Source organism: Lampetra fluviatilis, chromosome 11 (assembly GCF_964198595.1).
Source record: "Lampetra fluviatilis chromosome 11, kcLamFluv1.1, whole genome shotgun sequence".
Classification (NCBI taxonomy): Eukaryota; Metazoa; Chordata; class Hyperoartia; order Petromyzontiformes; family Petromyzontidae; genus Lampetra; species Lampetra fluviatilis.
The window spans coordinates 9,267,961-9,293,072 of NC_136285.1; the positions used below are offsets into that span (position 1 = coordinate 9,267,961).

The 25,112-nt window shown below is 45.5% G+C and overlaps 1 protein-coding gene across 3 annotated transcripts in view; it reads left to right on the forward strand.

The window, feature by feature from the left end:
- Positions 1 to 23,350, forward strand: part of LOC144934780 (endosome/lysosome-associated apoptosis and autophagy regulator family member 2-like) — a 38,141-nt gene extending 14,791 nt beyond the window's left edge. The window contains exons 6-23 of one of the 3 annotated variants that reach the window (XM_078860921.1): positions 1,859 to 1,970; positions 3,427 to 3,576; positions 4,152 to 4,240; positions 6,370 to 6,550; positions 7,669 to 7,797; positions 8,399 to 8,489; positions 9,494 to 9,593; positions 10,062 to 10,199; positions 11,316 to 11,582; positions 15,222 to 15,395; positions 16,732 to 16,912; positions 18,611 to 18,710; positions 19,078 to 19,179; positions 19,600 to 19,726; positions 20,472 to 20,650; positions 21,305 to 21,470; positions 22,036 to 22,116; positions 22,495 to 23,350. In XM_078860921.1, the coding sequence (XP_078717047.1) occupies positions 1,859 to 1,970; positions 3,427 to 3,576; positions 4,152 to 4,240; positions 6,370 to 6,550; positions 7,669 to 7,797; positions 8,399 to 8,489; positions 9,494 to 9,593; positions 10,062 to 10,199; positions 11,316 to 11,582; positions 15,222 to 15,395; positions 16,732 to 16,912; positions 18,611 to 18,710; positions 19,078 to 19,179; positions 19,600 to 19,726; positions 20,472 to 20,650; positions 21,305 to 21,470; positions 22,036 to 22,086 (2,337 nt within the window). In that variant the 3' untranslated portion in view covers positions 22,087 to 22,116; positions 22,495 to 23,350. Of the gene's footprint in view, positions 1 to 1,858; positions 1,971 to 3,426; positions 3,577 to 4,151; positions 4,241 to 6,369; positions 6,551 to 7,668; positions 7,798 to 8,398; positions 8,490 to 9,493; positions 9,594 to 10,061; positions 10,200 to 11,315; positions 11,583 to 15,221; positions 15,396 to 16,731; positions 16,913 to 18,610; positions 18,711 to 19,077; positions 19,180 to 19,599; positions 19,727 to 20,471; positions 20,651 to 21,304; positions 21,471 to 22,035 lie in introns of all 3 variants that reach the window. The other 2 variants (XM_078860920.1, XM_078860922.1) reach the window with 2 other exon arrangements.
- Positions 23,351 to 25,112: the final 1,762 nt, after the last annotated feature.

The window sequence follows — 25,112 nt, forward strand, 5'->3', positions numbered from 1 at the left end:
ACGAACGGGAAATGTATGCTGGCATCATGTCCCAAAAATTTGAGCAAGACCAGTACTTGCGCATGACTTGATTTGGAAAATCCACGTAGGATCATCTCCCCCTTCTGGCAGATCGAGGCCCACTTCAAAAGGCCAGTGCTGTTTTCACCTTGTCCCGTAGACTGCCACAGGGCACCTTGAGATGCACTGCATGGGAATCGCGGTGTAAATATCGCTTGATGATCTTCAAGCGTTGATGACAATTACACTCTTCTATCATGAGGGGCTAGTGTACCTCGTTCTCCGCCCTGGATAGTTTCATCTCCTAATTGGTGTTGTTTGTCGTCGTCCCTGTTTCGTGCGACTTTTTGGAGATGTCGTTTCATTTGAATGCTATGTAAACACAAGGTGTACTGTATTCTATATCTTCAACATATCTGTGGGACGGGAATTCACAATCCTGAGCTCGGGGTTTCCCAAACTCCATTCCTCACACCCCACCTCGATCCGCCTTTTCACGTTAATCAATCATCCCCATTCAAGTACAAATTAAGTTGTCGCACGCTGCACACACCTGATTCTTGGCACCCCCCCCCCCCACACGTGATGGAGACAGTGCCGATTTAAACAAAGACATTGGATGGCTAGGGAATGTGTTCAAGATCATCGGGTCTGTTAACGTGTAACGAATTACCGTACGCAATTTTAAATAGAACATAGAAGTTGAAAACGCTTGGAAAGGGAGACTATGGTGGGGTGCTAGGAGTGGAATTTGAGAAACCCTAATGTAATTACCACACACCACCATTGTCCACGTGGATATTCATAATCAACGTTTTTGGGTTTAGATCGCATTATTTATAAATGTGTCGTAACCCTCCACCACCCGACACGGCCAATCAGTAACAAAAGTGTCACGTTGACAAAAGACAAATAGTTCACTACTTTAGCCCACCGGTGTGTTGAAGCGTGAAACCACAACAAGCATGAAACCACAACATTTACAATAACTGTAAATGTTGTGGTATCACGCTTCAACACACTGGTGGGCTAAAGTAGTGAACTATTTGTCTTTTGTCAATGTGACACTTTTTTTACTGATTGGCCGTGTCGGGTGGTGGAGGGTTACGACACATTTATAAATAACGCGATCTAAACCCAAAAACGTTGATTATGAATAATATTGGTCGCGAAAGCCTACGTGTTAAACCATGTGGACATGTTTACCGGTTGTCAAATGCCTCAATGTGTCACAGATTAATTTTCTTTGGACGAGTCGGTGGTCTTCTTCTTCCACACGCGTTTGTCCCACTCATGTGTGGGGTGTTCCGCTCTCCTTGCCAACCTTCTCCACGCTGCCCTGTCCTGCGCCATCTCTCTTTCCGCTCCTCAGGCCACCCACCGTGTCCGGTCGCACCACATCGCCCCCCCCACCTCTTCTTCTGCCTTCCTTTTGATCTCTTTCCTTCCACTCGCATCACTTGCACCTTCTGACCCACGCAATTTTCCTGGACTGGTCGGTGGTAATAACTGGAATTCTGGGAAATGCTTCGATGGTGAATTACTTGGTGATGCTGCATTTGCAGTGCTGTAAAAGCACAAACAAAAGCACATCAGTTATGTGACAAACCTTACGAATCGGCTGTGCCGGGGTGGTGGCGGGTTTAATGACGCATTTAAATATATACGCGATTTAACCCAAAAAACCTGTATTATGGATGATGTTGCTCGTGAAAGCCTACGTGTTAAACTGTATCGATTCTAAGTTGACCACAAGGGGCAGAACAAAGTAATCACATCTTGACCCCTACTTGTGCCAGTTCATCGAATGAGCGGTGGGGAGCAAATTGTCACGTGTGTCTTGTGTTTATTTGCACAGGTAAAACTGCCGAAAGGGAGCAATGTGCTGTACTGGAGGACAACGGGCATGGTCATGCACAAGGACAATGAAGATCCCAAGCCCGTGCGCATGCGCAGCATTCACATCACAGGTGTTTGCAGCAGCCCCAACGGCCGCACTCTCCATTGTTCAACGGCACGAATGGAACAACAATGACGATAATAAGTTCGGCTTGCAATGCTCCGCACAGTGTGTGCTCTCTCCTTCGAGAGAGAACCACTCGGTGGCGCGACGAAACACAGACAAGCGGGAAAGGCGGTTGCCAGGCAGTGAGCTGCCACCAAATTCCTTCCCAAGCTCAGCGGTCCTCTATATGTTAAGGTGTTATTGCCCAATTAATGAGTACGTGTGGAAGACAAACGGACCACCCGGAAAAAAATCCACGCATCTGAGGGGTCAACGCTCTATCCGATTCGGATGGAACAAGTGGATTCCACGTTATTGTTGTATTGCGTCACCTGGTGAGCCAGGGTAGGGCAACTCGATGTCCACAGGAAGAGCGTTTTACAACATTTGTGCAGTCCGCAAATGTTGTAAAACTGCAATCTAGCACTCGTCTTCGCAGTGCTGGACTGCAGGAGTATGTCATCACTGCCTGGCTAAACGCTCGGCTTGTCTGCATGGAGTCAAGAATCACCGTCTGGATCACGTTGGATATTCAAAAGTCTTTAACTTTATCGGAGCCTAAATCCCAATGCAAAATTTGGACATTACCTGGACAAAAAGAAAACCCATTGTAAAGCCAAAATCTTTTCCCGTGAAGTTGGACTCAGTTGATCACTCTTCAAATAGGTAACGTCAGTGGACCCGTATGTATGTAAGTGAGTGTTTAACTTCTCTCTCACCGTACGTAGCCAATCGTGTGAATTGAAGGTGCAGGAAATTTCTTGATTGCCAACTGTGGTACAATAAAACCAGGATTTTCTTTTTCATTGTAAGAAGAATGACTCAAAAATTAACCCGTAAAAACAAAGTTTTTCACTATAAATCCTTTATATGCATGGCGGCTAGAGTCCTCTCGTCCTCTGGCTTGAGATGGCTGCCACCTATGGGTCAGATGATTGCCTGCCACCATTAAGCAATTGGTAATTAAATATAATTTATTTTTTCCTAAAAAGTGTAAATTTTTTGAAAAAAAATGTCACGAAAATAAATTGTCACGCACAACGAGTCTGTGTGCAAAATGTCAGCTCGATTGGATCACGGGAAGTGGGTTAAAAAACGACCGAAAGATTTGCATGGTCGTAAGCATGCAAGCAAGCAAGCAAGTGAACTTAATATAAAGGATTTAAAAATACTGGAAGAGGGGAGAACGACGTGTCAGTGCACTGTCTTCAGTGGTGTATTTTTGCACAACTGACACAAATTGTAAACTTTCAAAGTCCTGCGAAGCTAAGTCAAGAAGAGGACATCCTGGGAAAATCAGGACAGCTGGCAACCCTCCGTGGGCTGTCATCTCTTGAATACTTTGTGTGGTGTTTTTGCCAAGGGCGGCACATGAATTAAAAGTGTGTACGACTGGTGTATGCCGCCCCCTTGTATTGCAGGAATTTCCTACACGTCTAAGTGTTTCCCGTGTAAGGCGGGCACGTTTAGTCAGGACGAGGGGGCGAGCTCCTGCCAGCTCTGTCCCAAGAACACCTACGCAGCGAAAGGCTCATACATGTGCTCCTTCTGTGAGCGTGACTACTACTCAGGTATGCCCTCATTTTGTAATTTTCTTTATAGCCATGCTTTTTGTTTCGTTTTTGGCTGCACCATATATCTACATTTATATTAATATTTTTGCTGTGATTTATCTGGTTCAGTTTTTTTGGAAAACTTCATCGAATGCTTTGATTGCTTAGTTTCTTTCCAATCATGCTTTTTGTTCTTGGTTGGACTTAAGATGTGGTCACTATTTTTCTGCATATACATTTATATGCCTTTATCTAATGATTTGTTCGATTAAGCCACGTTCAAAACACCAGTTCTCATGTAGGGGTGCCACCGAATTTCTTAGTAAACCAGTTGAGCAGCGAATTCACTTAACATTGTTGTTTGGTATGCTTTATATAAAATATGTTAATTGTCACGTATTGTTTCACTGTACATTAACCCATGGGGGTAACCCTGCCTAATATAGCAATTCAATCAGCTAATGCTGTTTTAACTTCGGAAAAATCTGCATGCAATAATTGTGGCTTCATACAGTGAATTATATCAAAGTTTCCATTTGACACCTGACGAAAAAGTGTCACGTTCAGTTTCTATTTTCATCCACACACCGCAGATCCTGGGTCAAGTGATTGCAAGCCAAAGGAGCCATGCACTGCAGATGACTACATCTTCACGCACTCTGCTTGTGATGAGGAAGGACAGGTAAAAAAAAGTAGAAAGTGCTTCAGGCCTCTTGCTCTTGACAGGGTCCATTGACCGAAACATCAGCCTACTAAATATTCAACGCATTCTTAAAATAACACTACCTTACAAAGAAAAATATATAAGTGGTGACCATTCTGGCAATGGACATTTTTCACAGCACGCAGAGAAGCCGGAGAGTTTGAGTTGCACGAAATATGTTTGTATTACAAAGCAGTGTCAATGACGAATGTGGCCAGGGCTTATAATTCACACCTGTGCAGCATTGCAAATTCAGTCCCTTAATAATTTGTGTCATCCACAATAGAGGTATTTTGGGTTAGATCTCATTGCTGTACATTCATTCCTTTTCTCCATTAGACAGCTGTTTACAAGAATCAGGTGAAAATGTTGCAAAGGGTAATACGTTTTTTGCTCAAATACTAAATTGTTCTACGTTGTTTATTATTGATTGGTAATTTTACTTTATTTTTTTTTATTCCAATAAAAATTTGATCCTTTTGTGTCATGCAGTGAGACAGTGTATTTTGGAACTCTGTTTGAGAATAACCCAAGGAAAGTTAACATCACAGAACTACTTGTGAGATATATAAAAGTGACCTCATATCCACACGAGGTGGCACTGCACTTTCTCACGTGCCGTGCTGTAGGTATTTGTTGACATTTAATTTTTAACTGACAGATACATTTTTTTTGCAGCAGATTAAATGAAAAAAACTGAATTTTATGCTTTTATAGTGTGGCCATTGGCGCTGAGTTGTGACCATCAACTCGCTGAACTTGAAAACCCGTTCAAGTCATTGGTGACTGCCTGGATTCAGATCAAGGGCCTCAGCAGTGCTGACTCAGTGTTCTGAATCCTCAACCACCCGGCCACCTCAATGTGTGCACATTGTTTCATAAGGGCTTTTACTTAACACATAGATGAGGGTACGTTGCCACACCACACATGGAGGCTGCAGGCTTCTGGCGAGTGGACGAGGTTGCACACTGGAATTGTAATACAGTGATGCACTAACTCGTGTTTACAGATTCTAGATCTGGGTTTTCGAAATATCTTCACACGTAAGGTTGAAAATACATTGCGGGTCTGAACATACTTCCCCCCGTTTAGTTTATTCCGGTTGGTGAATGGGGGAGGCCCAAAACCAGTTCAGATAGCGCTCGCCACTGATGTGTGTGATGACTGGGAATCGAACTCGAGTTGCCGCTTTCACAGCGCAGTTCGCAATCCACTGCGCCATCGCATTCGCCGCAGTTTATGCATAATAGCGTTGCTTTCCTTTCTTGTTTGTTTCTCACGACGATAAGTGATGCCCGCAGCTCTTTTGCGTGCCATTTCACTGGGTAGCAGTGATTGCACACTGAACTTTACACCACATGCAATAAACCGACTTGCGTGTCATATCGAGGATGGTTGCCACACGTCCGGAACTTTAGCATTCGCAAAAAAAAAAACACGTCATTAACGCTTGTGCCTACAGCTCTAAAAGCGATACTGTCACGATGTTGCAGAGAGTACATTGGACCACTGATTCGATCTCCCGCGTAGGCAGCTGAAACAATGGTGCGAGTTTCTTAAATCCCCCACGCCACTGCCGTCCACCTGGACCTATATATGGGTTCACCACAGTCGATCGACAGGTCATGTGTGATGGGGTAAAGTGTGGGTACTCCCTCCTCTTCGAAGAAGGCGTCTGGTCGGTGTGAAAGGGTCTGCCAAAATACCTTCTATAGGGGCTCTCTATAGAGCTCCCTCTAGTGACGACCCTTCCAAAGACAAAGATCCCCCGTATAGCTTGAACAGACTTTTGGGGCAATTGCTGTTTGCGAACACCTATGAAGGCAGACACGAGGGGGTGGGGTGACCAGCACCATGGGCAGCCGCCTTTGTCTCCCCAGTGGCGATGTTTACACACCACATCGGGTACTCATTTGAGGCTGAGTCAACCTAAGGGAGGCCCAGGACCTGTCCAGATGATCGTCACTGGCGTTGGCCGTGAGCGGGAATCGAACTCGGGAAAGACCCTTCCACCACCAATGGCACAAGCCACCTTTTTTTTTACCATTTGTATTTTAACAGTAGTTGATTGCTCCTCTTGTTTGTGTGTGTGTCCTTTCGGCCTCAGACACAGCTGCAGTACAGCTGGGTGGAGCCGATGGTGTGCCGGGAGGACTTGGAGGGTGCGGTGAGCCTACCGCAGCCGGGCAAGAAACAGCAGTGCGCGCCCTGCAACCCGGGCCACTTCAGCAGCGACGGCTCCAAGTGCCTGCCTTGTCCCCAGGGCACATTCTCCAACGGCACGACCGGTACACGCAGCACAAACAGCCACGTCTACAAGCAAAGCCATGCCTGCCCAGGCGAGCAGACGCACCCGTTTGTGGAGCCTTCCGCCCGTGGACGGGCAAGTAAATTGGAGCGTGTAACGAAACATTAATTGGTTTATCGGTCATGAATAAATTAAAAAGACTGCTTTGTTGTTGTTTTGCGTGTGAGAAACTATTCATTATGATTGGTGCCATTATATTGGGACATTATGCTCTAATTACATGAAGGCCACACTGGCTGTGCAAACGAGACGCCAACAATGACAAACAATACAAACGAGGTGACAGAGACGAGAGAAAATAATGGATTGTTGAATTGAATCATGACCCTAAATTTATAATTTATTAAATCGCTGGGTGGTGTGGTACGAAGTGAGGGAGGGTGGCGGGCATTGTTACATGCCTAACAAACTATGTTCTTGAATTGGGTGCATTCTGGGTGATATAGTTTAGAGACAATTAATTCATTAAGGGGGTTCAACCACAAAGTAACATTGCCCCCTTGCTGGCATACTCTGAAACATAATGCGATCCTACGTACGCATGTACGTTTAACTTCTTTGGCGCTGTACGTAGCCAACCGTACTCACCGGCGGTGTGATCCTTTCTGATAGCCTGGCACAAATATACAATGTGCTCGAAGATAATCATTATAATTAGAGTTAGTGAGTTAGTTAATCCTCTTCATCCCCTATGGGACACGACGGCTCAATGAGTTCCCTCCACTTCATCCTGTCCTCGGCAACGTGTTGAGCCTCGCCCAAAGAGAGGTCGATCGCTGCTGCCAGCTCGTTCTTTACGGTCTCCCGCCACTTGGTTTTGGGGACTCCCAAGGTTTCATTTTGCCCGGGCGGTGTTCGTCTTCGGGCAATTTTTGGCCCACGGTCCTGGTCCACTCGAAACAAAGATAAAACAGGAGTGTTGCCGGCGAAGAAGGCCGGTGAGTAATGGAAGTCCGTAATGCAGTGGTTCTTAACCATTACTGCAGCCTTGCAACCCCTTTGGTTCTCAGAAAGGGCATCTGTCACTCCCAGGGGGTTGCGTGCACCCCAGGTTGACAACCACCGCCGTAACGTTTACCGTGCGCCGCCCTGTGGCAGAGTGCAGCCAGTGCCCCGCCGGCACGGAGCCCGTGCTGGGGCTGGAGTACAAGTGGTGGAGCAGCCTCCCGCAGGGGATGAAGTCGTCGTGCTTCAACGTGGACAACACCAACTGCGACCAGATGAAAGGTGCCCTACCCCCCTCCTCCACACACCCCCCTCCCACGGCTTTGGCCCGCAAGCCAAAATGAGCGATTAGGCAGAAATCAAGAAAAGTAACGACGCTGGAAATAAAAAACAATGTTGATCGTAAACAAAAAACACCTTTGCTTATGTTTAATTAGTAGGGTCGACACCTGCGCTCATATGCGCGGGGTTGCTTTTTTTGCAGGTGACTCCGGATTCCCACTGAAAAGCCAAACACTCAAATATAATTTCGCCAAATATTGGAAAATGCGGAACCTTGGCTATAGGGCCACCCCGTGGACAGGATGTTGGGTGCAGTTTACTGTTAAATGTCCTGTGCTGTATAATGTAGGTAATGCTCACCTCTGCTTTCTCTAGAGTCCTATATGGGGGAAAATAGCTGAATATTTGACATCGTGAATTTAGATAGCGTCTAAATGTGACCACATCTAAATATGCTACACAGTGGGCATAGTTAAGGTGTAGAGACAAAAAACAGGAGAGTATCTGTTCTGCTTTGCTGCTGCGTGGGTAAAGATGCCGATTTTGGCCAGTCGATGTGACGCGAGTGAAGGTGGCAGTAAGAATGTCCTTCTTGTCACAGGCTGGTTGATGGCACAGGACCACATCGTCACTGGCACGGGAGCCTCGGACAATGACTACCTCATCCTCTCTCTCTCTGTGCCTGGTTACAGGTAGCCCACCGATCACAGCACGCCTCTCCACGAAGCAACTTGTCATCCATAATCATTTGTATTCATCTCTTCTGTTTTGTCGTTTACAACAACGTTGCGCTGGTTTGGCCAATGGGGAGCACTCCCTGGCTGATTCGAGGCACTGCATATTTATTAGCTAGCTGACAATTATTGTCGGAACAGTTCTCAAATCCCTTCTGTCAAGAACGAGTATTAAGAATGCCTTCACAATTTTTAATATCCTTAATGGTTTTGCTCTGGCCTACCTCTCTCCTCTCTTATTCCTCTATTCCCTTGTTTGTGGATTTCATTCTCGTGGCCTAGTAGCTGAAGCCAGGTGAAAGCCACGATAAACTTTTAAACTGTGGGAGGTCCCTACTTCTCCTTTGTTTTCACTATTTTCTGGAAGTTTTTTTCTTCTTGTTATCCACTCAATTGATTCCCTCCCCACATGTAAGTCCAGACTTGAGATCACCTCTGTTTTCTGCTATTGACCGACTTTCCTACTGATAAGTTTTCTCACCAATGTTTCCCCTGCACCTTCCCTTCTATGTCCACATCTTTACCCATTCCCCTTTCCCCCGGTTCATGTCCCTCCACTTTGCAAAACAAACAAAGTTGTTTCTGCTTCACTCGATCATTTCATACTGCAGTGTACAATCGCCATCAATGTGGGACTGCGGGAGATGGGGAAGTCTATACAGAGTCACACCGCTGCTCAATCTGCCCAGCTTTTAGTTTCGTTTTATCTTTCTTTCTTATAGTTTTCTATACTGTGTGTGATTACTTTGTAGGGTATTTTGAGATATGGTTGCCTGTGAGATGTTTGTAAATTATCATTAACTCATATACGTTGACCATTTGTTATTTTTTAGCATGAAATGGCTCACTTTTGATCACAATACCAAGATCGTTTAGCATATATGTTATTCACATTGCAATTTGTATAATCTCTGTGTGGTCTGACTTCTGGTCTATCCGGCCTTAATCTTTTTCCTCCTCAGCTACCAGACCAAGAATGATAGCAAGTCCATTGAGGTTTCCAGGGTCACTTTTGCCTTCGAGTTGGACTGTGTTTCTCAATGTGAGCTCTTCTTCATGGTGGTAAGTGTGCTACAAGCAAACAACATTAACAGTTACAATGGAAAACTTCGATGGTATATTTACAATTACAAATTGCTTTGCTCTCTAGTACACATACTCTTACATGAAAGTATATTAATAATTGTACTCTTTATTTGTCTCAAGAAAGATTCACTGAGTCGCATGCATTGGGTTGTTTGGTCAAATCCATAACAAAAATGTTTGGCACGTGCGAGGATTCCATAATGAGCGGGATAACATTTAACATCGTGCACAGACAGATTTACTCAATTGTTATAAAGCCATCTTCTGGCTAACTCACAAGTTCAATGTCTGACAAAAAAAACTACGGCTTCAAAATATAAAATATAATAATAGGGAGAGTCATTTTGCTTCTCAGTCAGTTAATTTTCCTCCTTAAATAAAATGTGTGATCGCTGAACGGCTGTTCCCTTAGCTGGTGTCTGTGCGTGTTCGGGATCATTGCAGGACACCAACAGGAAGGCGACCAGGGTGAAGAACTCATGGCAGGGCAATCAGGAGAAGCAGGTGTACACGTACATAGTGCCGGAAAATTTCACCACCACCTTCACGTGGGCCTTCCAGAGAAGTTCAAACCCCAAGGCGGTGAGCCTCGTGTTCCCCCCCCCGCCCCACTCATTATTTGTGCGAGTGTCAACCACGTGCAATGGGGTCCCTATGACATCGTGGCTGCAGTGCACTCGGCCACGCTGTTGCCTTTCCCCTGACGACGTTTTTCTTGCTTTTCGTCAGCTGCTTGAGCTGAAATCCCCTTTTTTGGGGACAGATGCATGAACAGCAAGAGAAGGTCCAGAGGGAGATTTGAATGCGCCAAGCTTGTATTCCATCGTCAAAGAAAAGAAAGTTAATTTTGGCACCAAAATAACTGTATAATGAGAATTGAGAATGCTGGAAACTTGTGCAAGTAATTATTTTGATTTATATATCAAGGGTCCATCAAATTTTTAACTTCTTCTAGATTAAGCATGCAAGGTTATTTAGGGAGCTAAACATATTCTTTCGTGGCTTTTCTTTCAATCGTGTGTCCACGTATTAATAGTAGTAATATTTCTGGAAGGCTGATGATCTAATTACCTAATTTTATTCCACCATAATAGTTGTTATAGCTTTGACGACATCTCACCACAACAAACAAATGTCACATGAGAACCACAGTATACAACAGAAGCTCATCGGTCATAAAAGTGGAATTGATTCACCAACATCTTGCACTTTAACAATAGCTGTGTGATGATTAAAAATATTGTAATTCAGCAATCTGTCAATAACCATCGATCATGAGAAATCACAACCAACTGATCACTCCATTAAACATTGTGCCCACTCTCCAGTTCAGGTCATGCCTCTCAAATTAAAATTGCATTTTAGAAAGGGGAAGTAATTTTCTCTGTGGATATTGGGTGGATTTCTGTGTTGTCCGGAATGTACTGGTAATATTGTGTGCTACTAATGTTGTGTGCCAGTAATTATCTTTTGGCGGTAATGTCGTGTGCCAGTAACATTTCATATTCTGTACCGATAATATTGTGTGCCGGTAATATCGTGTCCCAGTAACATTCTGTGCCGGTAATTTTCTGTGCCGGTAATATTTTGTGCCGGCAATATCGTGTGCCGGTAACATTCTGTGCCGGTAATATCGTGCGCCGGTAATATTGACGTGCTGCTTAAAGTGACGCCGTATCCTTTTTTACTCGTGTCCAGGGCCGCGAGTTCGTCACCGACATCGCCAAGATCTACGCCATCAACGTGACCAACGCGCTGAGCAGCGTGTCGTCGCACTGCCGGCCTTGCGCGCAGGGCGGCGGCTCCGGCGACGCCGACTGCGTGCCGTGCCCCGCGGGCTTCTACATCACCGAGGACTCCTGGCGCGCCTGCGTCGAGTGCCCCGACAACACCGTGGTGGCCGACCGCCACGCGCTTGGCCGTGACTCCTGCCAGCCCTGCGGCCCCGCGGCCAGGAGCAACCCGGTGGGTGGGCCACCGCCGCCAGTGACGCCACCCGCTTGCAGCAACGGCGGCGTGGCAGGCGGCTGCGGTCGCGGCGTCCGTGCGGCCGCGGTTACACAAGTGGTGTCATGAGTGGGACGGTTCATCGATTCAAGGGACGGTTTAACGCGTAGTAGGCTTTCGTGACCAATATCATCCATAATACAGGTTTTTTTGGGGTTAGATCGCGTAAATATAAATGTGTCGTTAAACCCGCCACCACCCGACACAGCCAATTAGTAAGGTTTGTCACGTAAACAGAATGTGCCAATACGTCACTAGTACAGCACACTGGTGGGTTGGAGAGCCAAGCCATGAAATTTACAATCTGAGTACGACTATTCGGCAGTAATCGCAACGAGCTTCATCAGGCGACAACCAGATCTCCAACACACCAGTGTGCTGTACTAGTGTTGTGTGGTAAGAAAGACGCTGAAGCCAGCCGTGTAGGGACTGACGCCAAACTGTTTATTTAAGGGCTTGCGCCTAACTCGGAGGAAGGGGTTAACACGGAGTTAGTAACTAATCTCCCCAGGGGAAGGGTACTGGGAGTTCCCTACACCCCACCAGGCTATCGGGCTCTTCCCACAGCACTGACCGAGGGTTCAGCCAACTCGGCCAGCCGGGTAAAGCAGCCCCTTTAGCCTGGCTCTCTACCCTCTATCCCGGAGCCCCCTACTCCCCTAACACTCACTCCTCTGGCTCACCGCGAAGACCCCCGTCTACGTCACGGGTCTCCCCTCAAATACCCCGGGTGGCATGACGTCACTTTTGCTTGACGGCATTCCCCCCGAGGCGAGTGTGACCTGACGTCAGCACTCCACTCCTCAACACTAGTAACGAATGGCCATGTTCTGTTTACGTGACAAACCTTACTTATTGGCTGTGTCGGGTGGTGGCGGGTTTAACGTAACATATATTTACGCGATCTAAACTATAAAAAAGGACATTTTTGCGTATAATAATGTACAGATGTGGGTCTATGTTGAACTTCTTTCACACCATACGTAGTCAATCGTGCTTCTCGGAGTTGCGGGGGAAGGACAACAAACTAAACACAAAAAGCAGTTCGAAAGAAATGAGTTTTCAGTCTCGATTTAATTTCAATCTAGGATACCAGCGTGATAATCGATCATGTGTGTGTATGTCTGCACTTTGTGTTGGGAAAATCCGGCCAGGTGGCTGGGAGTTAAAGTCCTGGTTTAGGGGGTTACCTCGGCCCATTATCTCTTGGGAGTCAATAAAATTAGCATTGAGGGGCTCCAATGAGCACCTCAATGCTGAATGCTCATTGGAGCAGGAAATGGTTTTGATTTTGATCTGTTATTGGGGGTAGAGCGGTGGTGCACAGGTGAGCGCACTGCGCGATGAACGCAGACATCTGAGTTTAATTCCCAGCCAAGGTTAATTCGTAGTGGCGAGCGATATCTGAACCGGTCTTGACCCCCCACCCTTTCACCAACCTGCACTGACCACCACGGTGAAATACGGTAAAACCACCCCCCAAGAGCAACACGGTGTGGGAAGGCCTTCATCCAGGAGTGGGATGATAAAGAGCTGCACTTTATACTTGATGAGGACATGCACAACCTCCAGCCACTTGAGGTGCTACATTCACGATATTACAAGAAAAAATATTGATTATATTACTAAATCAAATTATGACCCTTAATCTTAACGTTTCCATACTGTAGTAGGCAAACTTATTGAAACTTCTAACATTGCATGACAGACAATTTATCAAGCCCAATGCCATGTATCTATGTATGTTGAACTTTTATCGCACCATACGTAGCCAACCAAGCTAATCAGAGGTGCGGGGGGAAGGAAAACAAACTAGACACTAAACTAATGCCATGCTACGCGCGTCAGCAAAAATCATCTCTGATGCACGAGTCGGCGATAACATCACTGGGCTGAAATTAACAAATTGGAATGATGTAATCGGTTGGAAACGCGTGCTGCTGGCAACGTTAGTGTGCACGATGACCGTGGCGATATGACAGCGAGAGAGAGTTAGACCACTGGGCCCGGCGACACGGTCGCGTGGAGAGTCGTTTGTGGAGTCGTTTGTGGAGTCGCGTGGGGAGTCACGTGGGGAGTCTCGAGTGCCCGCGGGGTCAGCCGGTCGGCGTCTTCTCTCCCCGCTGCACCTGCTGGGCCGGCGGAATGAGGACGGCTCCATGATCCGTACAGCAGTCACGCGCGTGTGAACGTAATGGGGGCAGCGCAGCCATCCTGTCCGCCGTTGATGGGAGAAGATGCTCCAAGGCTGTGTTTGAGGCACAGGTTTTATGTTGTATATAAATGTAGAAATGAAGACGGTCACTGGATCGCGAGCTTCAGATGCGCTTCTGCGGCTGTCTGGAATGCTCTTCCCCCCGATATTAGGAAGCCACTGGAGTTACGTACTTTTAAAAATCTAGATTGAAAACGAATTTCTCCCGAACTGTTTTTTTGTGTTTAGTTTGCTGTCGTTCCCCTGTACCTCCCATTAGTGCAGTTAACTACGTACGATGCAAAATAAGTTCAACATACATACATCATCAGCCTTTTGTAAATCCACTGCTGCACAAAGGCCTCACTACGTCATGTAGGTCATATGCGTTTGACTGTATTGAACAATGCTGATCGGTGCATGTTGGTGACTGTGGGGGAGCGCAGGACTGGTTAAGACATCACTCACCACTGGTGTTTTCTGTGGCCAGGAATTTAATTTAGGTCGCCGGGTTCTGCATTCAGTGTGCTAACTGTTCCATCGCGAATAGATAGATGAATGTATTGTTGCGTGAGTCAAAATGCAGGCATTTAAGTAGATGTTCATATTTTCATGGTTTCTTCCCCCCAGGACTTCCTTTCAAAAGACACTGTCTTGATCTTAACTTTTCTAATATTACTTCATGTGTTTTCTTGTAATGATGAGATATTTGCAAATTAGTAATCGGAATATGTGAAAATACTAGACGTGGCATATAATTACACAAGCTTAATTTGAGATGGCTAGATGACACGGAAGTCTGAGTGCTGATCCAACACCGCTGAGATCATGGGTTAAAATACCGGCAGGAACTTGTGATTAAACCTGATTCTCAAGTGTAGCGAGTTAATGGTCTCCATTTGGTCACCAACGACCGCACGCACACACAAAAATAAACATTACATTGTTTTGCCATTGATTTTATTCATTTCAACTCTTAAGAATGAAACATTGAGGCTTGATTGACGTGCAACAAGTAATCGGGGTATTAAAAGGTGTGCCTCTATTGTGGATTTAGAGGTGTATCATCTTTTGGACTGTTCCCCGACACAGGGTCATGCAATTCCAGCCGCGAGAGTTTTGACTGGAAACTTGCTCATCTCACGATACGATACCGATAGCACAATTGGAGCATCATAAAAAAAAGTAAAAATCTATTTTAAATATGCTTAGTCATAGTATGCTTTTTATTTTAAAGTACGAACAGTAGGTACAAATTAACAAAACTTTAAAATCTCATCCCATGAAAAGATTTAACTTCAGGCCCTGATGAGTCCCTCGCAGCACAGATCCTGATGCCCGGACTGTCACAAGGTAGCATATGGAAAATGTAATTGTCTATGCTTTTTTTGTATTGTTATCAGAGCCACTCGGCATGCTACAGTGACTGCACGTTCACATACGAAACTGAGAGCGGCGTGCTCGAGTTCAACTACGGCGGTCTGAATGGTACCACGAGCAAGGTGACTGGGCCCAGCTTCACGGCCAAAGGGACGATGTACAACCTGGTCTACAACATCAGCCTCTGCGGCAATGAGGTATACGCCACCACAGTGCCTCTCATAGACATTAAATCCCCATATGATTTGTTAAAAATAATACTATTGAATGAGGTCTTTTTCAGTTGTGCTGTACAGCTATCCGATGCGGATTCTATTTGTACAACATGTCGTTTTGCACGATGCCTGACATGCTTGGAGCTTCTTCAGCAACTGAATTCAGCTCCAGAATTAGCTTGCAGGACGTGGAATGAAACGTTGGACATCATTGCGAACAACATGACGTACGACCCGGAAACACATCGCCGAGCCGTTTTAAAGGAGGAGGAACCCGAAAACCAAACAGCTGCCATCTTGTATGCACAAACCAATGTTGTTCGACGTGAGCTCGATGATTAGTTAATGGAAAAATAGATGGTAAGGTTATGAGCAAGCACGCCACTATGGCACGTTAGTGGCCCTACTCCCATATGATTGAATGCAACGTTAGGGCAGTGATGTAAGAGGAGTGCGATGATAATGTAAAATGTGTGGCCTTGCAATTTCTTGCTCGTGCCACTGCTGGTGGAAGGGCCTCCATTAGGGGAAGCTCGAGAGCTCCTCTCGAGGGTATTTTGGCCTACTCTTTCACATCTTGAGAGAGGTGGCAGAACCCACACTCTACCCCACCACACGCAATTTACCGATGGACTAACTGTGGTGTACTCATTGTATTGCTGGGTGGACAGAGGCCGAGGAAGAGGGGGTTTCAATTAAAAATTTTACTTCGCACATGTTTTGGACAGCCTAGGACACTAAACCTTGTTGCATATTGACAAGAATTGTTTATTTTTGGGTTGCATTTTACTTAACTTGTGTAGCGCAGTGCTGTTTCAAGTGGTGAGAAACAAGCTTTCTCACTAAGCTAGACGCTAACATGAGTGAGCTCTCAGCCGCACGAGACTCGTACCCCACTGGCTCGGCAAACGCAGGGCCCTCGCGTTACCGGTGCTTCTTTTCCAGTGACTCTTAGCCGAGCCGGAGAAAACAGAACGTGATACACTGGCCTCACAAGAATATCTGAATACGGCCTGGGGCCAAGCAGGGCCAGTGACGCGGTTTAACGATGCAGTCATCGCGCGCGTGACATCAGTCGGTGCAATTCAAACGGAAACTCCGCTGCATCATCTTTATGCAGCTCGACTCGTTCGGTCGCACATGATAGCACCAACACCGCCGGGCTGCTGCAGTGGAAAGAACAAAGTGGCGCCGCCCGAGGGGGCTAGCATGGCACAGCCGCCCTGGTGCGGCTCTGTTGTACCGGTGGAGGCTTCGACGAACACTTTGAAGTTTTTGGGGCCACTCGCTGAGCGTTCGGTGTGCTGTGCCTCCCAAGGGCGCGATGAAGGCACAGTGCGTGGACAACGTGACGAACGCCCAGCTATCGCAGAAGGACCAGAGTCAGAGGACGCAGATGGAGGCGTTCGTGTGCCGGTCGACCATCATCACGTCGGAGGCGCGCGGCATCGGGGCTACGGTATCCTCGCAGATACTCAACCTGGCCGACCGCTTCATAGGTACGCGTGCACACACGCTCAGCATAGGTATGCTAAACACATCCATCTTCACCACTATTTTACAGTTGTTAAAAATTGAAACGGGTATGCTAGTTGCGCATGTAATGGGCCTTTTGTTGATCCACTGCTGGATGAGGGCCAGGCCACTCCGTACAGGGTGTGGGAGTTATTCGACCATACTTCACCTTGGTGGTCAGTGAAGGTTGGTGAAAGCGGGGAGCATATATGTGGAAGCATAGAAGTACATAGATTTTGTTGCACTGTCCGGCACTACCTACCCTTTAGCCTCACAGCAGCCTATTCTGCCTGTGTCATGCATTTAATTAGATCAGGCAAATTCAGTGTGATATGGTCACACACGTGTGTGGGATTTTTATTACCAGAAAATTGCAATTGGTAATAGGTTTTGTTCTTTTGACACCTGTTTTGAGGACTAAAACACAGGTTAAGGTTTTTTAATAGTGATATCTTCTGAATATTGTATCTAAACACAATGAAAGTCATCCTTCAATTTAAATGTTTTTTATCATCGTGTGGTTTTCTGCTAAACTGAGCTTTGGAGTGGTGTTCATCTCCTTTAGTTCTGAGCCGGTGGTAGAAATTCTGCATTCTTACTGTGGGACCAATTCTGTCCATAGGAGATTTCCCCACAAAATGGTTCCTATTTTTTTAGCCGCAGAGGGTTAATAGGATCAGTTGACCATTGGCTAAGATCGCAACTATGAGGATGCAATTTTTCCCACCGTAACCCAGGCAGATCACTTGGTTTTCAAAATTTTTATGGCAAAGTAAAGCTTCCAAATGAAAAATAACTACTTGCTACTGGGGCTACGTATTTTATGACGATAATGATGATAATACGAATACCACTGTTTTGAACACACTTGGAAGTATATCCATCATGGAGATCGAGTAATGATATCAGCTTGTGTGCCGATAGCTTGATGGATTATTGTCACAGTGAGATGTGGCAATAACTGCTCCCTGCCCCCACCCCTCAGCTCCAACCTGGCCTACGACCCCCCAATCACTACCTTGATCACTACTGTGGCACATTAGGAATGGACCACCCCTTTAATTATATCCTCGTGCAGCAATGGAGCAAAGTGTGGTTTTGTGAAGGTCCTTATGTGCTGTGCAGTACATCAATGCACGTTGTGTACACCAGCATGCGATACTGAGTCGGGCCTGTAGGTGGCTGGCAGGGTTATTGAGTAACCTGACCTGTATACCAGTCACGTGGTTAATGGCGACTCGATTGAAAATGGCTGTGTGACATACATGCATTTTACAGATTACCACAATTAATGTGTTTGTCCTCGATTTGGAGCACCTGCCCACGTCCTTCATTCGAATGTGCCACACTACCACTATCACTACCCCGACCCCTATCACTACCCCGACCCCGATCACTACCAATATCACTATCACTACCCTACTATCACTATTCGTATCACTACCAATATCACTCGTCCACCCCTCCTTAACCTCTCCCACCTGTTCACCATAACAACACCACCACCACTTTTAATAACCCCGCCCTTTATCTCAACCACTATCATCTGCTGGAAAGAGCCTTGGAATAGGGCACGATGAAAATCTGTATAAGATAAGATACGATGGCTGCTGATAATTAATTGTTTTGAAACCTAACGGTGTAATCCAAGGTCTTGTATCTACCATTTTATTGTCATGCAGGGGCAAGAACAGAGACTACACTTGACGGAATAAATGTGCCTCTGGAGTTGTTTCCCCCCAGTGACTACCCCTCCATCCCGGACATCATACATTACTACAGGTGACAGACACTTGGATTATGTCCTCTCTGCTGTGTCTCATGGCTATACTGATGGGTTGCATTGGGTTAGATGTTTAAAAAAAAAGTTGTTTTGTTTCACCAGGTGGATAGTTCACCTCGAGACCAGAATAGTTTAATTTGCAAGAGTGACCCGGGTCACCAGGCTGACAAGCGAGAAACCAAAAAAACAACAACCGAGGCGGTCTGCCGGCATGGAGGCTGTGACGCTTCAAGTGCGATGTAGTTTGCAAGGGAAATTTTGCAAAGCCGACGGTCTGCGTGTTTCTCTTTAAGCCACAATTAGAAGTGCGGCCTACGAGACAGATTGGGGTGGGGGCCATGATGACCTAGAGCTGTTTTCCTGCAGGTCGTCGGACACCACAAACTCCTGTCCGGATGGACGCGTCACCACCTTCCGGCTACGATGCAGCCCGGAAAGCGGACAGATTGATGACATCGCTGTGCCAAGGTAGAAACAAAACATGGGCACATTATAAATTAGCCTCCCCTCCCCATCTCAGCAATGTTATGAATTGTGACATAATTGACGTAGCTAGTACATTCAAACATTAATACATTTTTGTAAAATTTTTGTGTTTTGTTTTATTCCTTGCTTAAGACAGGTTTGCCCAATCCATTAGGCTATATTTTCGATTACCATTTCACTTGAATCTCGTTTGCATGAACCGTAAATAACTGATTCTCACATGCGCGATTCCATGTACGTATTGTGAGCACATGAATTAACGTAATCAATGGATCGATGGATCATTCCATGCCTAACAAACAAAGTGCAATTGCAGATTATATCCCTGGGGGGGAGAGGGGGGGGGCAGGGCAGTTTTTGCATCGATATTTGGTTCTTATTTTGCATTGTTGTGTATTTCAGCAAATGCCCTGAAGGAACCTGTGACGGATGTACATTCCACTTCTTGTGGACCACTCCAAAAGTTTGCCCGCTCTGCAGAGAGGTTGACTACAAGAAGGTCACCGAGTCTTGCCAGGGCGGCACAGAGGTAAAGCGACATTAGCACTGCTTAAAGCAATACCCCTGTGCTCTGGGAGGGCCGTTTCAAACCCTCCGTCTCCATACACTCTATTGAAGTGTGCCTAGGATGCTTGCAGTGTCAACAACCAGGCTCATTTAGTTTTGAGAGTGCAAAATAAGCCATAAAGGGGAACTATCTAAAATGAAGCAGATATGCAAGAACGCTTGTGCTTTGTTATGATCGTATTTTATTACTTGCTGAAAAATATATTTTATTTTGTATAACAATTGCAGAACATGAATCTAGATTGATGGGCTAATTTGCAAATGTATGATTTGAGGTATTCATCATCAAGTTCACACTAGGTTGTTAAAAACCACGGCAAAGGTCTCTAGACTGTGAAGAGGAGTGTTTTTTAAATCATTAATTTTATATCCGATTTATATAAAACAATGAATAATTCACTGGTTCGAAAGGCTGTAATTTTTTCTACCATCTGTAGTTCGAATGCAGTTATCACATACTGAACATCAAACATTTGAATAACTTCCAATATAGTGAAGTCATCAGAAAAGCTCGCGGCAAATCTAACACGCATAGACACGCGGTCATAACGTTGCGTGTTATGGCCGCGTGTCAATGTATGTTGAATTTGTACACCGTACGTAGCCAACCGTGCTAATGGGAGGCGCTAACCTCGATCCGTGTGACTTCAATTCGTGACTCAGGAAACCTCAATCTCGCACCCTCACCCTCACCCTCGTCTTTGCAGAGAACACGTTACGAGTGGAAGGCACCAGGCCGCTGCACGGGCGGAGTGTCACTTCCGCCCGAGACGAGAAACGTGTGTATGGACCTGAGCCTGTGGCTCAAGGTGGGCATTGGGGGCTCCATCCTCGTGGCTGTTGCCCTCGTATTCCTCACCTGCCTCTTCTGGAAGAAGAACAAGAAGTGAGTGCTCCGATTCAGGGGGAGACGCCGTCGCGGCCCACGTACGATAGGGCGTCCGCCAGAGGTCGCAAACGGGTTTTTATTCCTTACCCATACCGGTATCTGGCCGCACCAGGGTCGCAAATGGGTACCCGTACCCGTACCCGGCTGGGTATGGGTACCCGTACCCGGCTGGGTATGGGTACCCGTACACTACCCATACCCGTACCCTACCCGAAATGAGTGACAAACGGTTACTCACCAGTGACTCACGGCCTACCCGTACCCGGCCGCACCAGGATCGCAAACGGGTACCCGTGGTACGAATCTCGGAACACGCAAGCGTAGTGCCGTTTAAAAAAAGATATTCTCCTCTCTGCAGAGAACTGCAGTGACACGACCGCACTCTATGATAGCCTGCACAACACGCCCTCCCACATGGCCTTGTGGGAGCCTCGGTACCGATAAAGTGATTTATTAAAATTTTCCTTCCGGTTTAGTTTTGATGATGTACACGCACGTCCTCGGAACGTAATCGGAAGAAAAACTGATGACGTACGCATACGTCATCGAAACGGAAAAGGGTCGATTGACTATTCTCACAGAATTTCACTTGAGTGGACGTGATGAACGCAAGACCGTGCATGGCACGTCCGTGCTGTCCGTCCCGCGCAGGCTGGAGTACAAGTACTCGAGTCTGCTGATGAACGGCAGTGTCAAGGACGGCGGGGAGCTGCCTGCTGTGGACAGCTGCGCCATCATGGAGGGCGAGGAGGAGGACGTCATCTTCGCGAAGAAGAAAAGCAAATCCTTCTTTGGGAAATTAATGAACAAGAAGAAGGTGCCTTTTAACCACCAGAAAATTCACAAACTTAGCGTTGATATGTTCGTAAGCATTGCGAAAGTAAATACTCTCACCGTAGCTTAGAAGTGTGCGCTTTGTGTGGCAAGTCCAAAATACTTGTGTTTTCATTCTTTAAGCGGATAATGTTTTACACAAAATACTTGCTTGTGTCGTCCCATTTAAATAGCTTATTATGTTGTTAGTTTGTGTACTCGCAAATCCAATTGGCCAAAGACTCAATGCAGCCCCTTTGTTAAAAGCTTTGTGACTCATTGACACTTTTCTGGATAAAGGATATTATTTCAAATTTATTTATTTAGGGTATAATTTCATGTGGTTGGTGATTCATAAATTGTGGTTAAAATTGTACTTTGAATCACAATGTGAAATTCACTATCACTGACCACCACCACCACCACAAATTCACCACCACAACCTCTTGTATGGGAGCTGAGCATCATCTTGGGCTCGCCGTTGTGATTTTCTCAGTTTTACGGATCAAAAACACATTTCCGTTCCAGAATCGTGGGCCTAACATGCACAACTTTTTGTTTCTTTACAGGATCCAGAAGAGGTGGAGTTTCAGTCTGTGCAACTGCAACTGAAGTCTTGAGTCATAGGTGCTTTGCAAGTTTACATAAAGGTGTGCAATTTGTATTTGTCAGTTGCCATTGGTTCGTCCATTGCAGTACACGGCATCGGAATGTTTGCCTTGTTAAACGTTGTCATGTCATGCCTTGCAGCGTGAAAACTCTTAACAGCAGATTTTTTTACACAATCAAAGGTTGATGTTCACGGTCAATCGAGTTACTAGATATATGCATCAGGTGGGACTTTATAATTCCATTAAACGATTTAGAGAATAATGTAGGGTGGTTTGTAAGCTGTATATTGTTGGTGTGTTTCATACGTGCAAAGTTTGCTGTATTTTAATTGTGTATAAATAACACACAGAATATCAGAATCCGAATATTTATTTAGACTGGAGGAATCCGATGACCTATAAAGCTCTTTTTCACAGATGTCCGGTAGGGGCGGATACGAACGTTACAACAACAAACAGTACAAAAACATTTTAGTAGTGCAAAGTACAAGAATAATAAACAAATCAACCCAAACATACAATACTAAACCATCCCCATCCTACCAGGCAAAGCCCAGTGAGGTATTAACTTATTTTTCAGAAGCGACCTGGCCACAAAGGATAACTCAACAAAGTTGCCCATCATTTGGACATTTATAGCCCCAAAATAATCAAAAGAATCGCAATGCACGTTTGTAAACGTGGAGGGAAAACGGACAGGATCCGGAGAAAAATTCCCGCGACCACGGGGAGAGAGACACGGAAACTCCAAATATACATCAGCAGGCGTCAGGGTCTGGATTGAACCCCCGACCTCCTGCATACCAGGCGAGGAAGCTCACATCTCCTAGCCACCGTGGCACCCCTTTAACAAATAAATAAATTAGATCTATAGCCAAGATCAAGCATGGTCAGTCCTGAGGATATATTATATGGTTTGCTGATGGACAAGTTGCACTGTTTTTATTTGTATCATAGTCTGTACAAACCCTTGTTAAGTCTGTACGAAACAGTGGTGTTTATGATAAATAACACATTATAACATGTGTTATTGCAAATGTTAAGCCATTGTAAAGAATGTGGGGTGGGGTGTGGTGGTAACTACTGACTCTACTGTGGGATTGTGTTTGCATATTTTATGGGCGTAATGTTAATTAATGCTTGGTTAAATTAATAAAAAAATTCAGCCCTTTGTCAATACGCATCTGGATGACTTCTCTGTGCCATGTCAGTCATCGGGACTGTTTGACTATACTTCACCCTCGGCGGTCAGTGAGGGTTCGTGAAGCGGGGACTCGAGACTGGTTGACATTTCAATCGCCGGTGACGTTCGCCGCAGCTGGAAATCAAACTCGGGTCACTGGGTTAGCGGTGCAGTGCGCTAACCGCTGGGTTAGCGGTGCAGTGCGCAGGGTCACTGCGTTAGCGGTGCAGTGCGCTAACCGCTGCACCACCGCTCCACTCCAATACGACCGGGTTGTGGAACGTAATTGCTTGGCATATGAAACAAATTGACATATGCCGAACAATACTAGGAATATAGGATAAGTGCATTTCCCAGTAAAATGTTACGGTGGGATTAACACCCATCTGGTATAAAGTCATGAGAGAGTTTATTTTTTCCCCAAAACATCCTTGCTGCCTTACCATGAATTAAAACATTATTGTTATGGTCCTTATTATACTTTTACACTCAAGGTACCGTGGATTTTGTTGGGGTATGATACAAGGAAGTTAAGATATTGAACTAACATTGTACGTGTGAGCTTGTAAGCCAAGTTCACTATGTATTGCTGAGCATTGTTTGGCTATAATCAGGAAAGGCTGTTCATCATACGTGGTGTAAGTCAAGAATGGTTCCCCCACAAGGTAAATTTTCACATACATTGGGGATATTTCTGTGGTACCTGTAATAGACAATGTGAATATTAAAAATTAATATACCTGCACAGGTTTAATATTGTAATATGTGTTTACCCTTTTATCTGGCACCAAAACTGACACCTTTATACAAGGGATCATGTTTGCAATAACCACAACACCTGCAGTCAAAATGCAAACAAAAAGAGACAACTCTGATAATGTATGCACTGTCCTTGAAATTGATTGGTCCACACCCGAGAGACGGATTTTCTTAGAGCCTCGTCTCACATGGTGTTGGACCAGATGACGCCAAAAGGCGCACAACTCAAAAACAGCGCACGATCAGAGTATTGAGAGCTCGGGGTAAGCATTTACATTGAGACCTCCCTTGCCACATGATCCCTTGCAAACATGATCCCTTGTATAAAGGTGTCAGTTTTGGTGCCACTCTACTTGCCAACATCTTCCAGAAGACCTCTACCAACTTGCCAACATCTTTCGGAAGACCTCTACCAACTTGCCGACATCTTCCGGAAGACATCTACCAACTTGCCAACATCTTCCGGAAGATCTCTACCAACTTGCCAACATCTTCCGGAAGACCTCTACCAACTTGCCAACACTTCCGGAAGACCTCTAGCAACTTGCCAACATCTTCCGGAAGACCTCTACCAACTTGCCAACATCTTCCGGTTTTTTCGGTAAAGTCACGTAAGTAAAAAATAAAATTAAAAATAATAAAAGTAAAAATAGAAATAAAGTAATAAATCACTTATTATTATATTGCTAATGCCTGTTGGCGAAGCCCCTATAACGCGTCACCTATCCGACTGAATTGGTTAATGTTAAATTTCGATTTAAAGCTTTCGTGACTGCAGGGATTCATCTTCTTGGTTCTTTCAGTAAAGTCACGTAGAAGGGACGGCTGCTTGCGTTGTGGCCGAAACGTCGTGAGAATTATTTTATTGTTACATTTGTATTATTTTATTATTTCCCTTCTACGTGACTTTACCAAAAGAACCAAGAAGATGGTTAATGTTAGTTCACACATTCATTCACTGGGTTCAGTCAGACAGGTGAACCGAGCAGACACCAGACAAATGTTTTAAACTTACGCAACTTAATTATTGAATGCAGCCGGCGGTGGACTGTTTGATAATTAATATGATTAATTCTTGATCGTTACAGCGTGG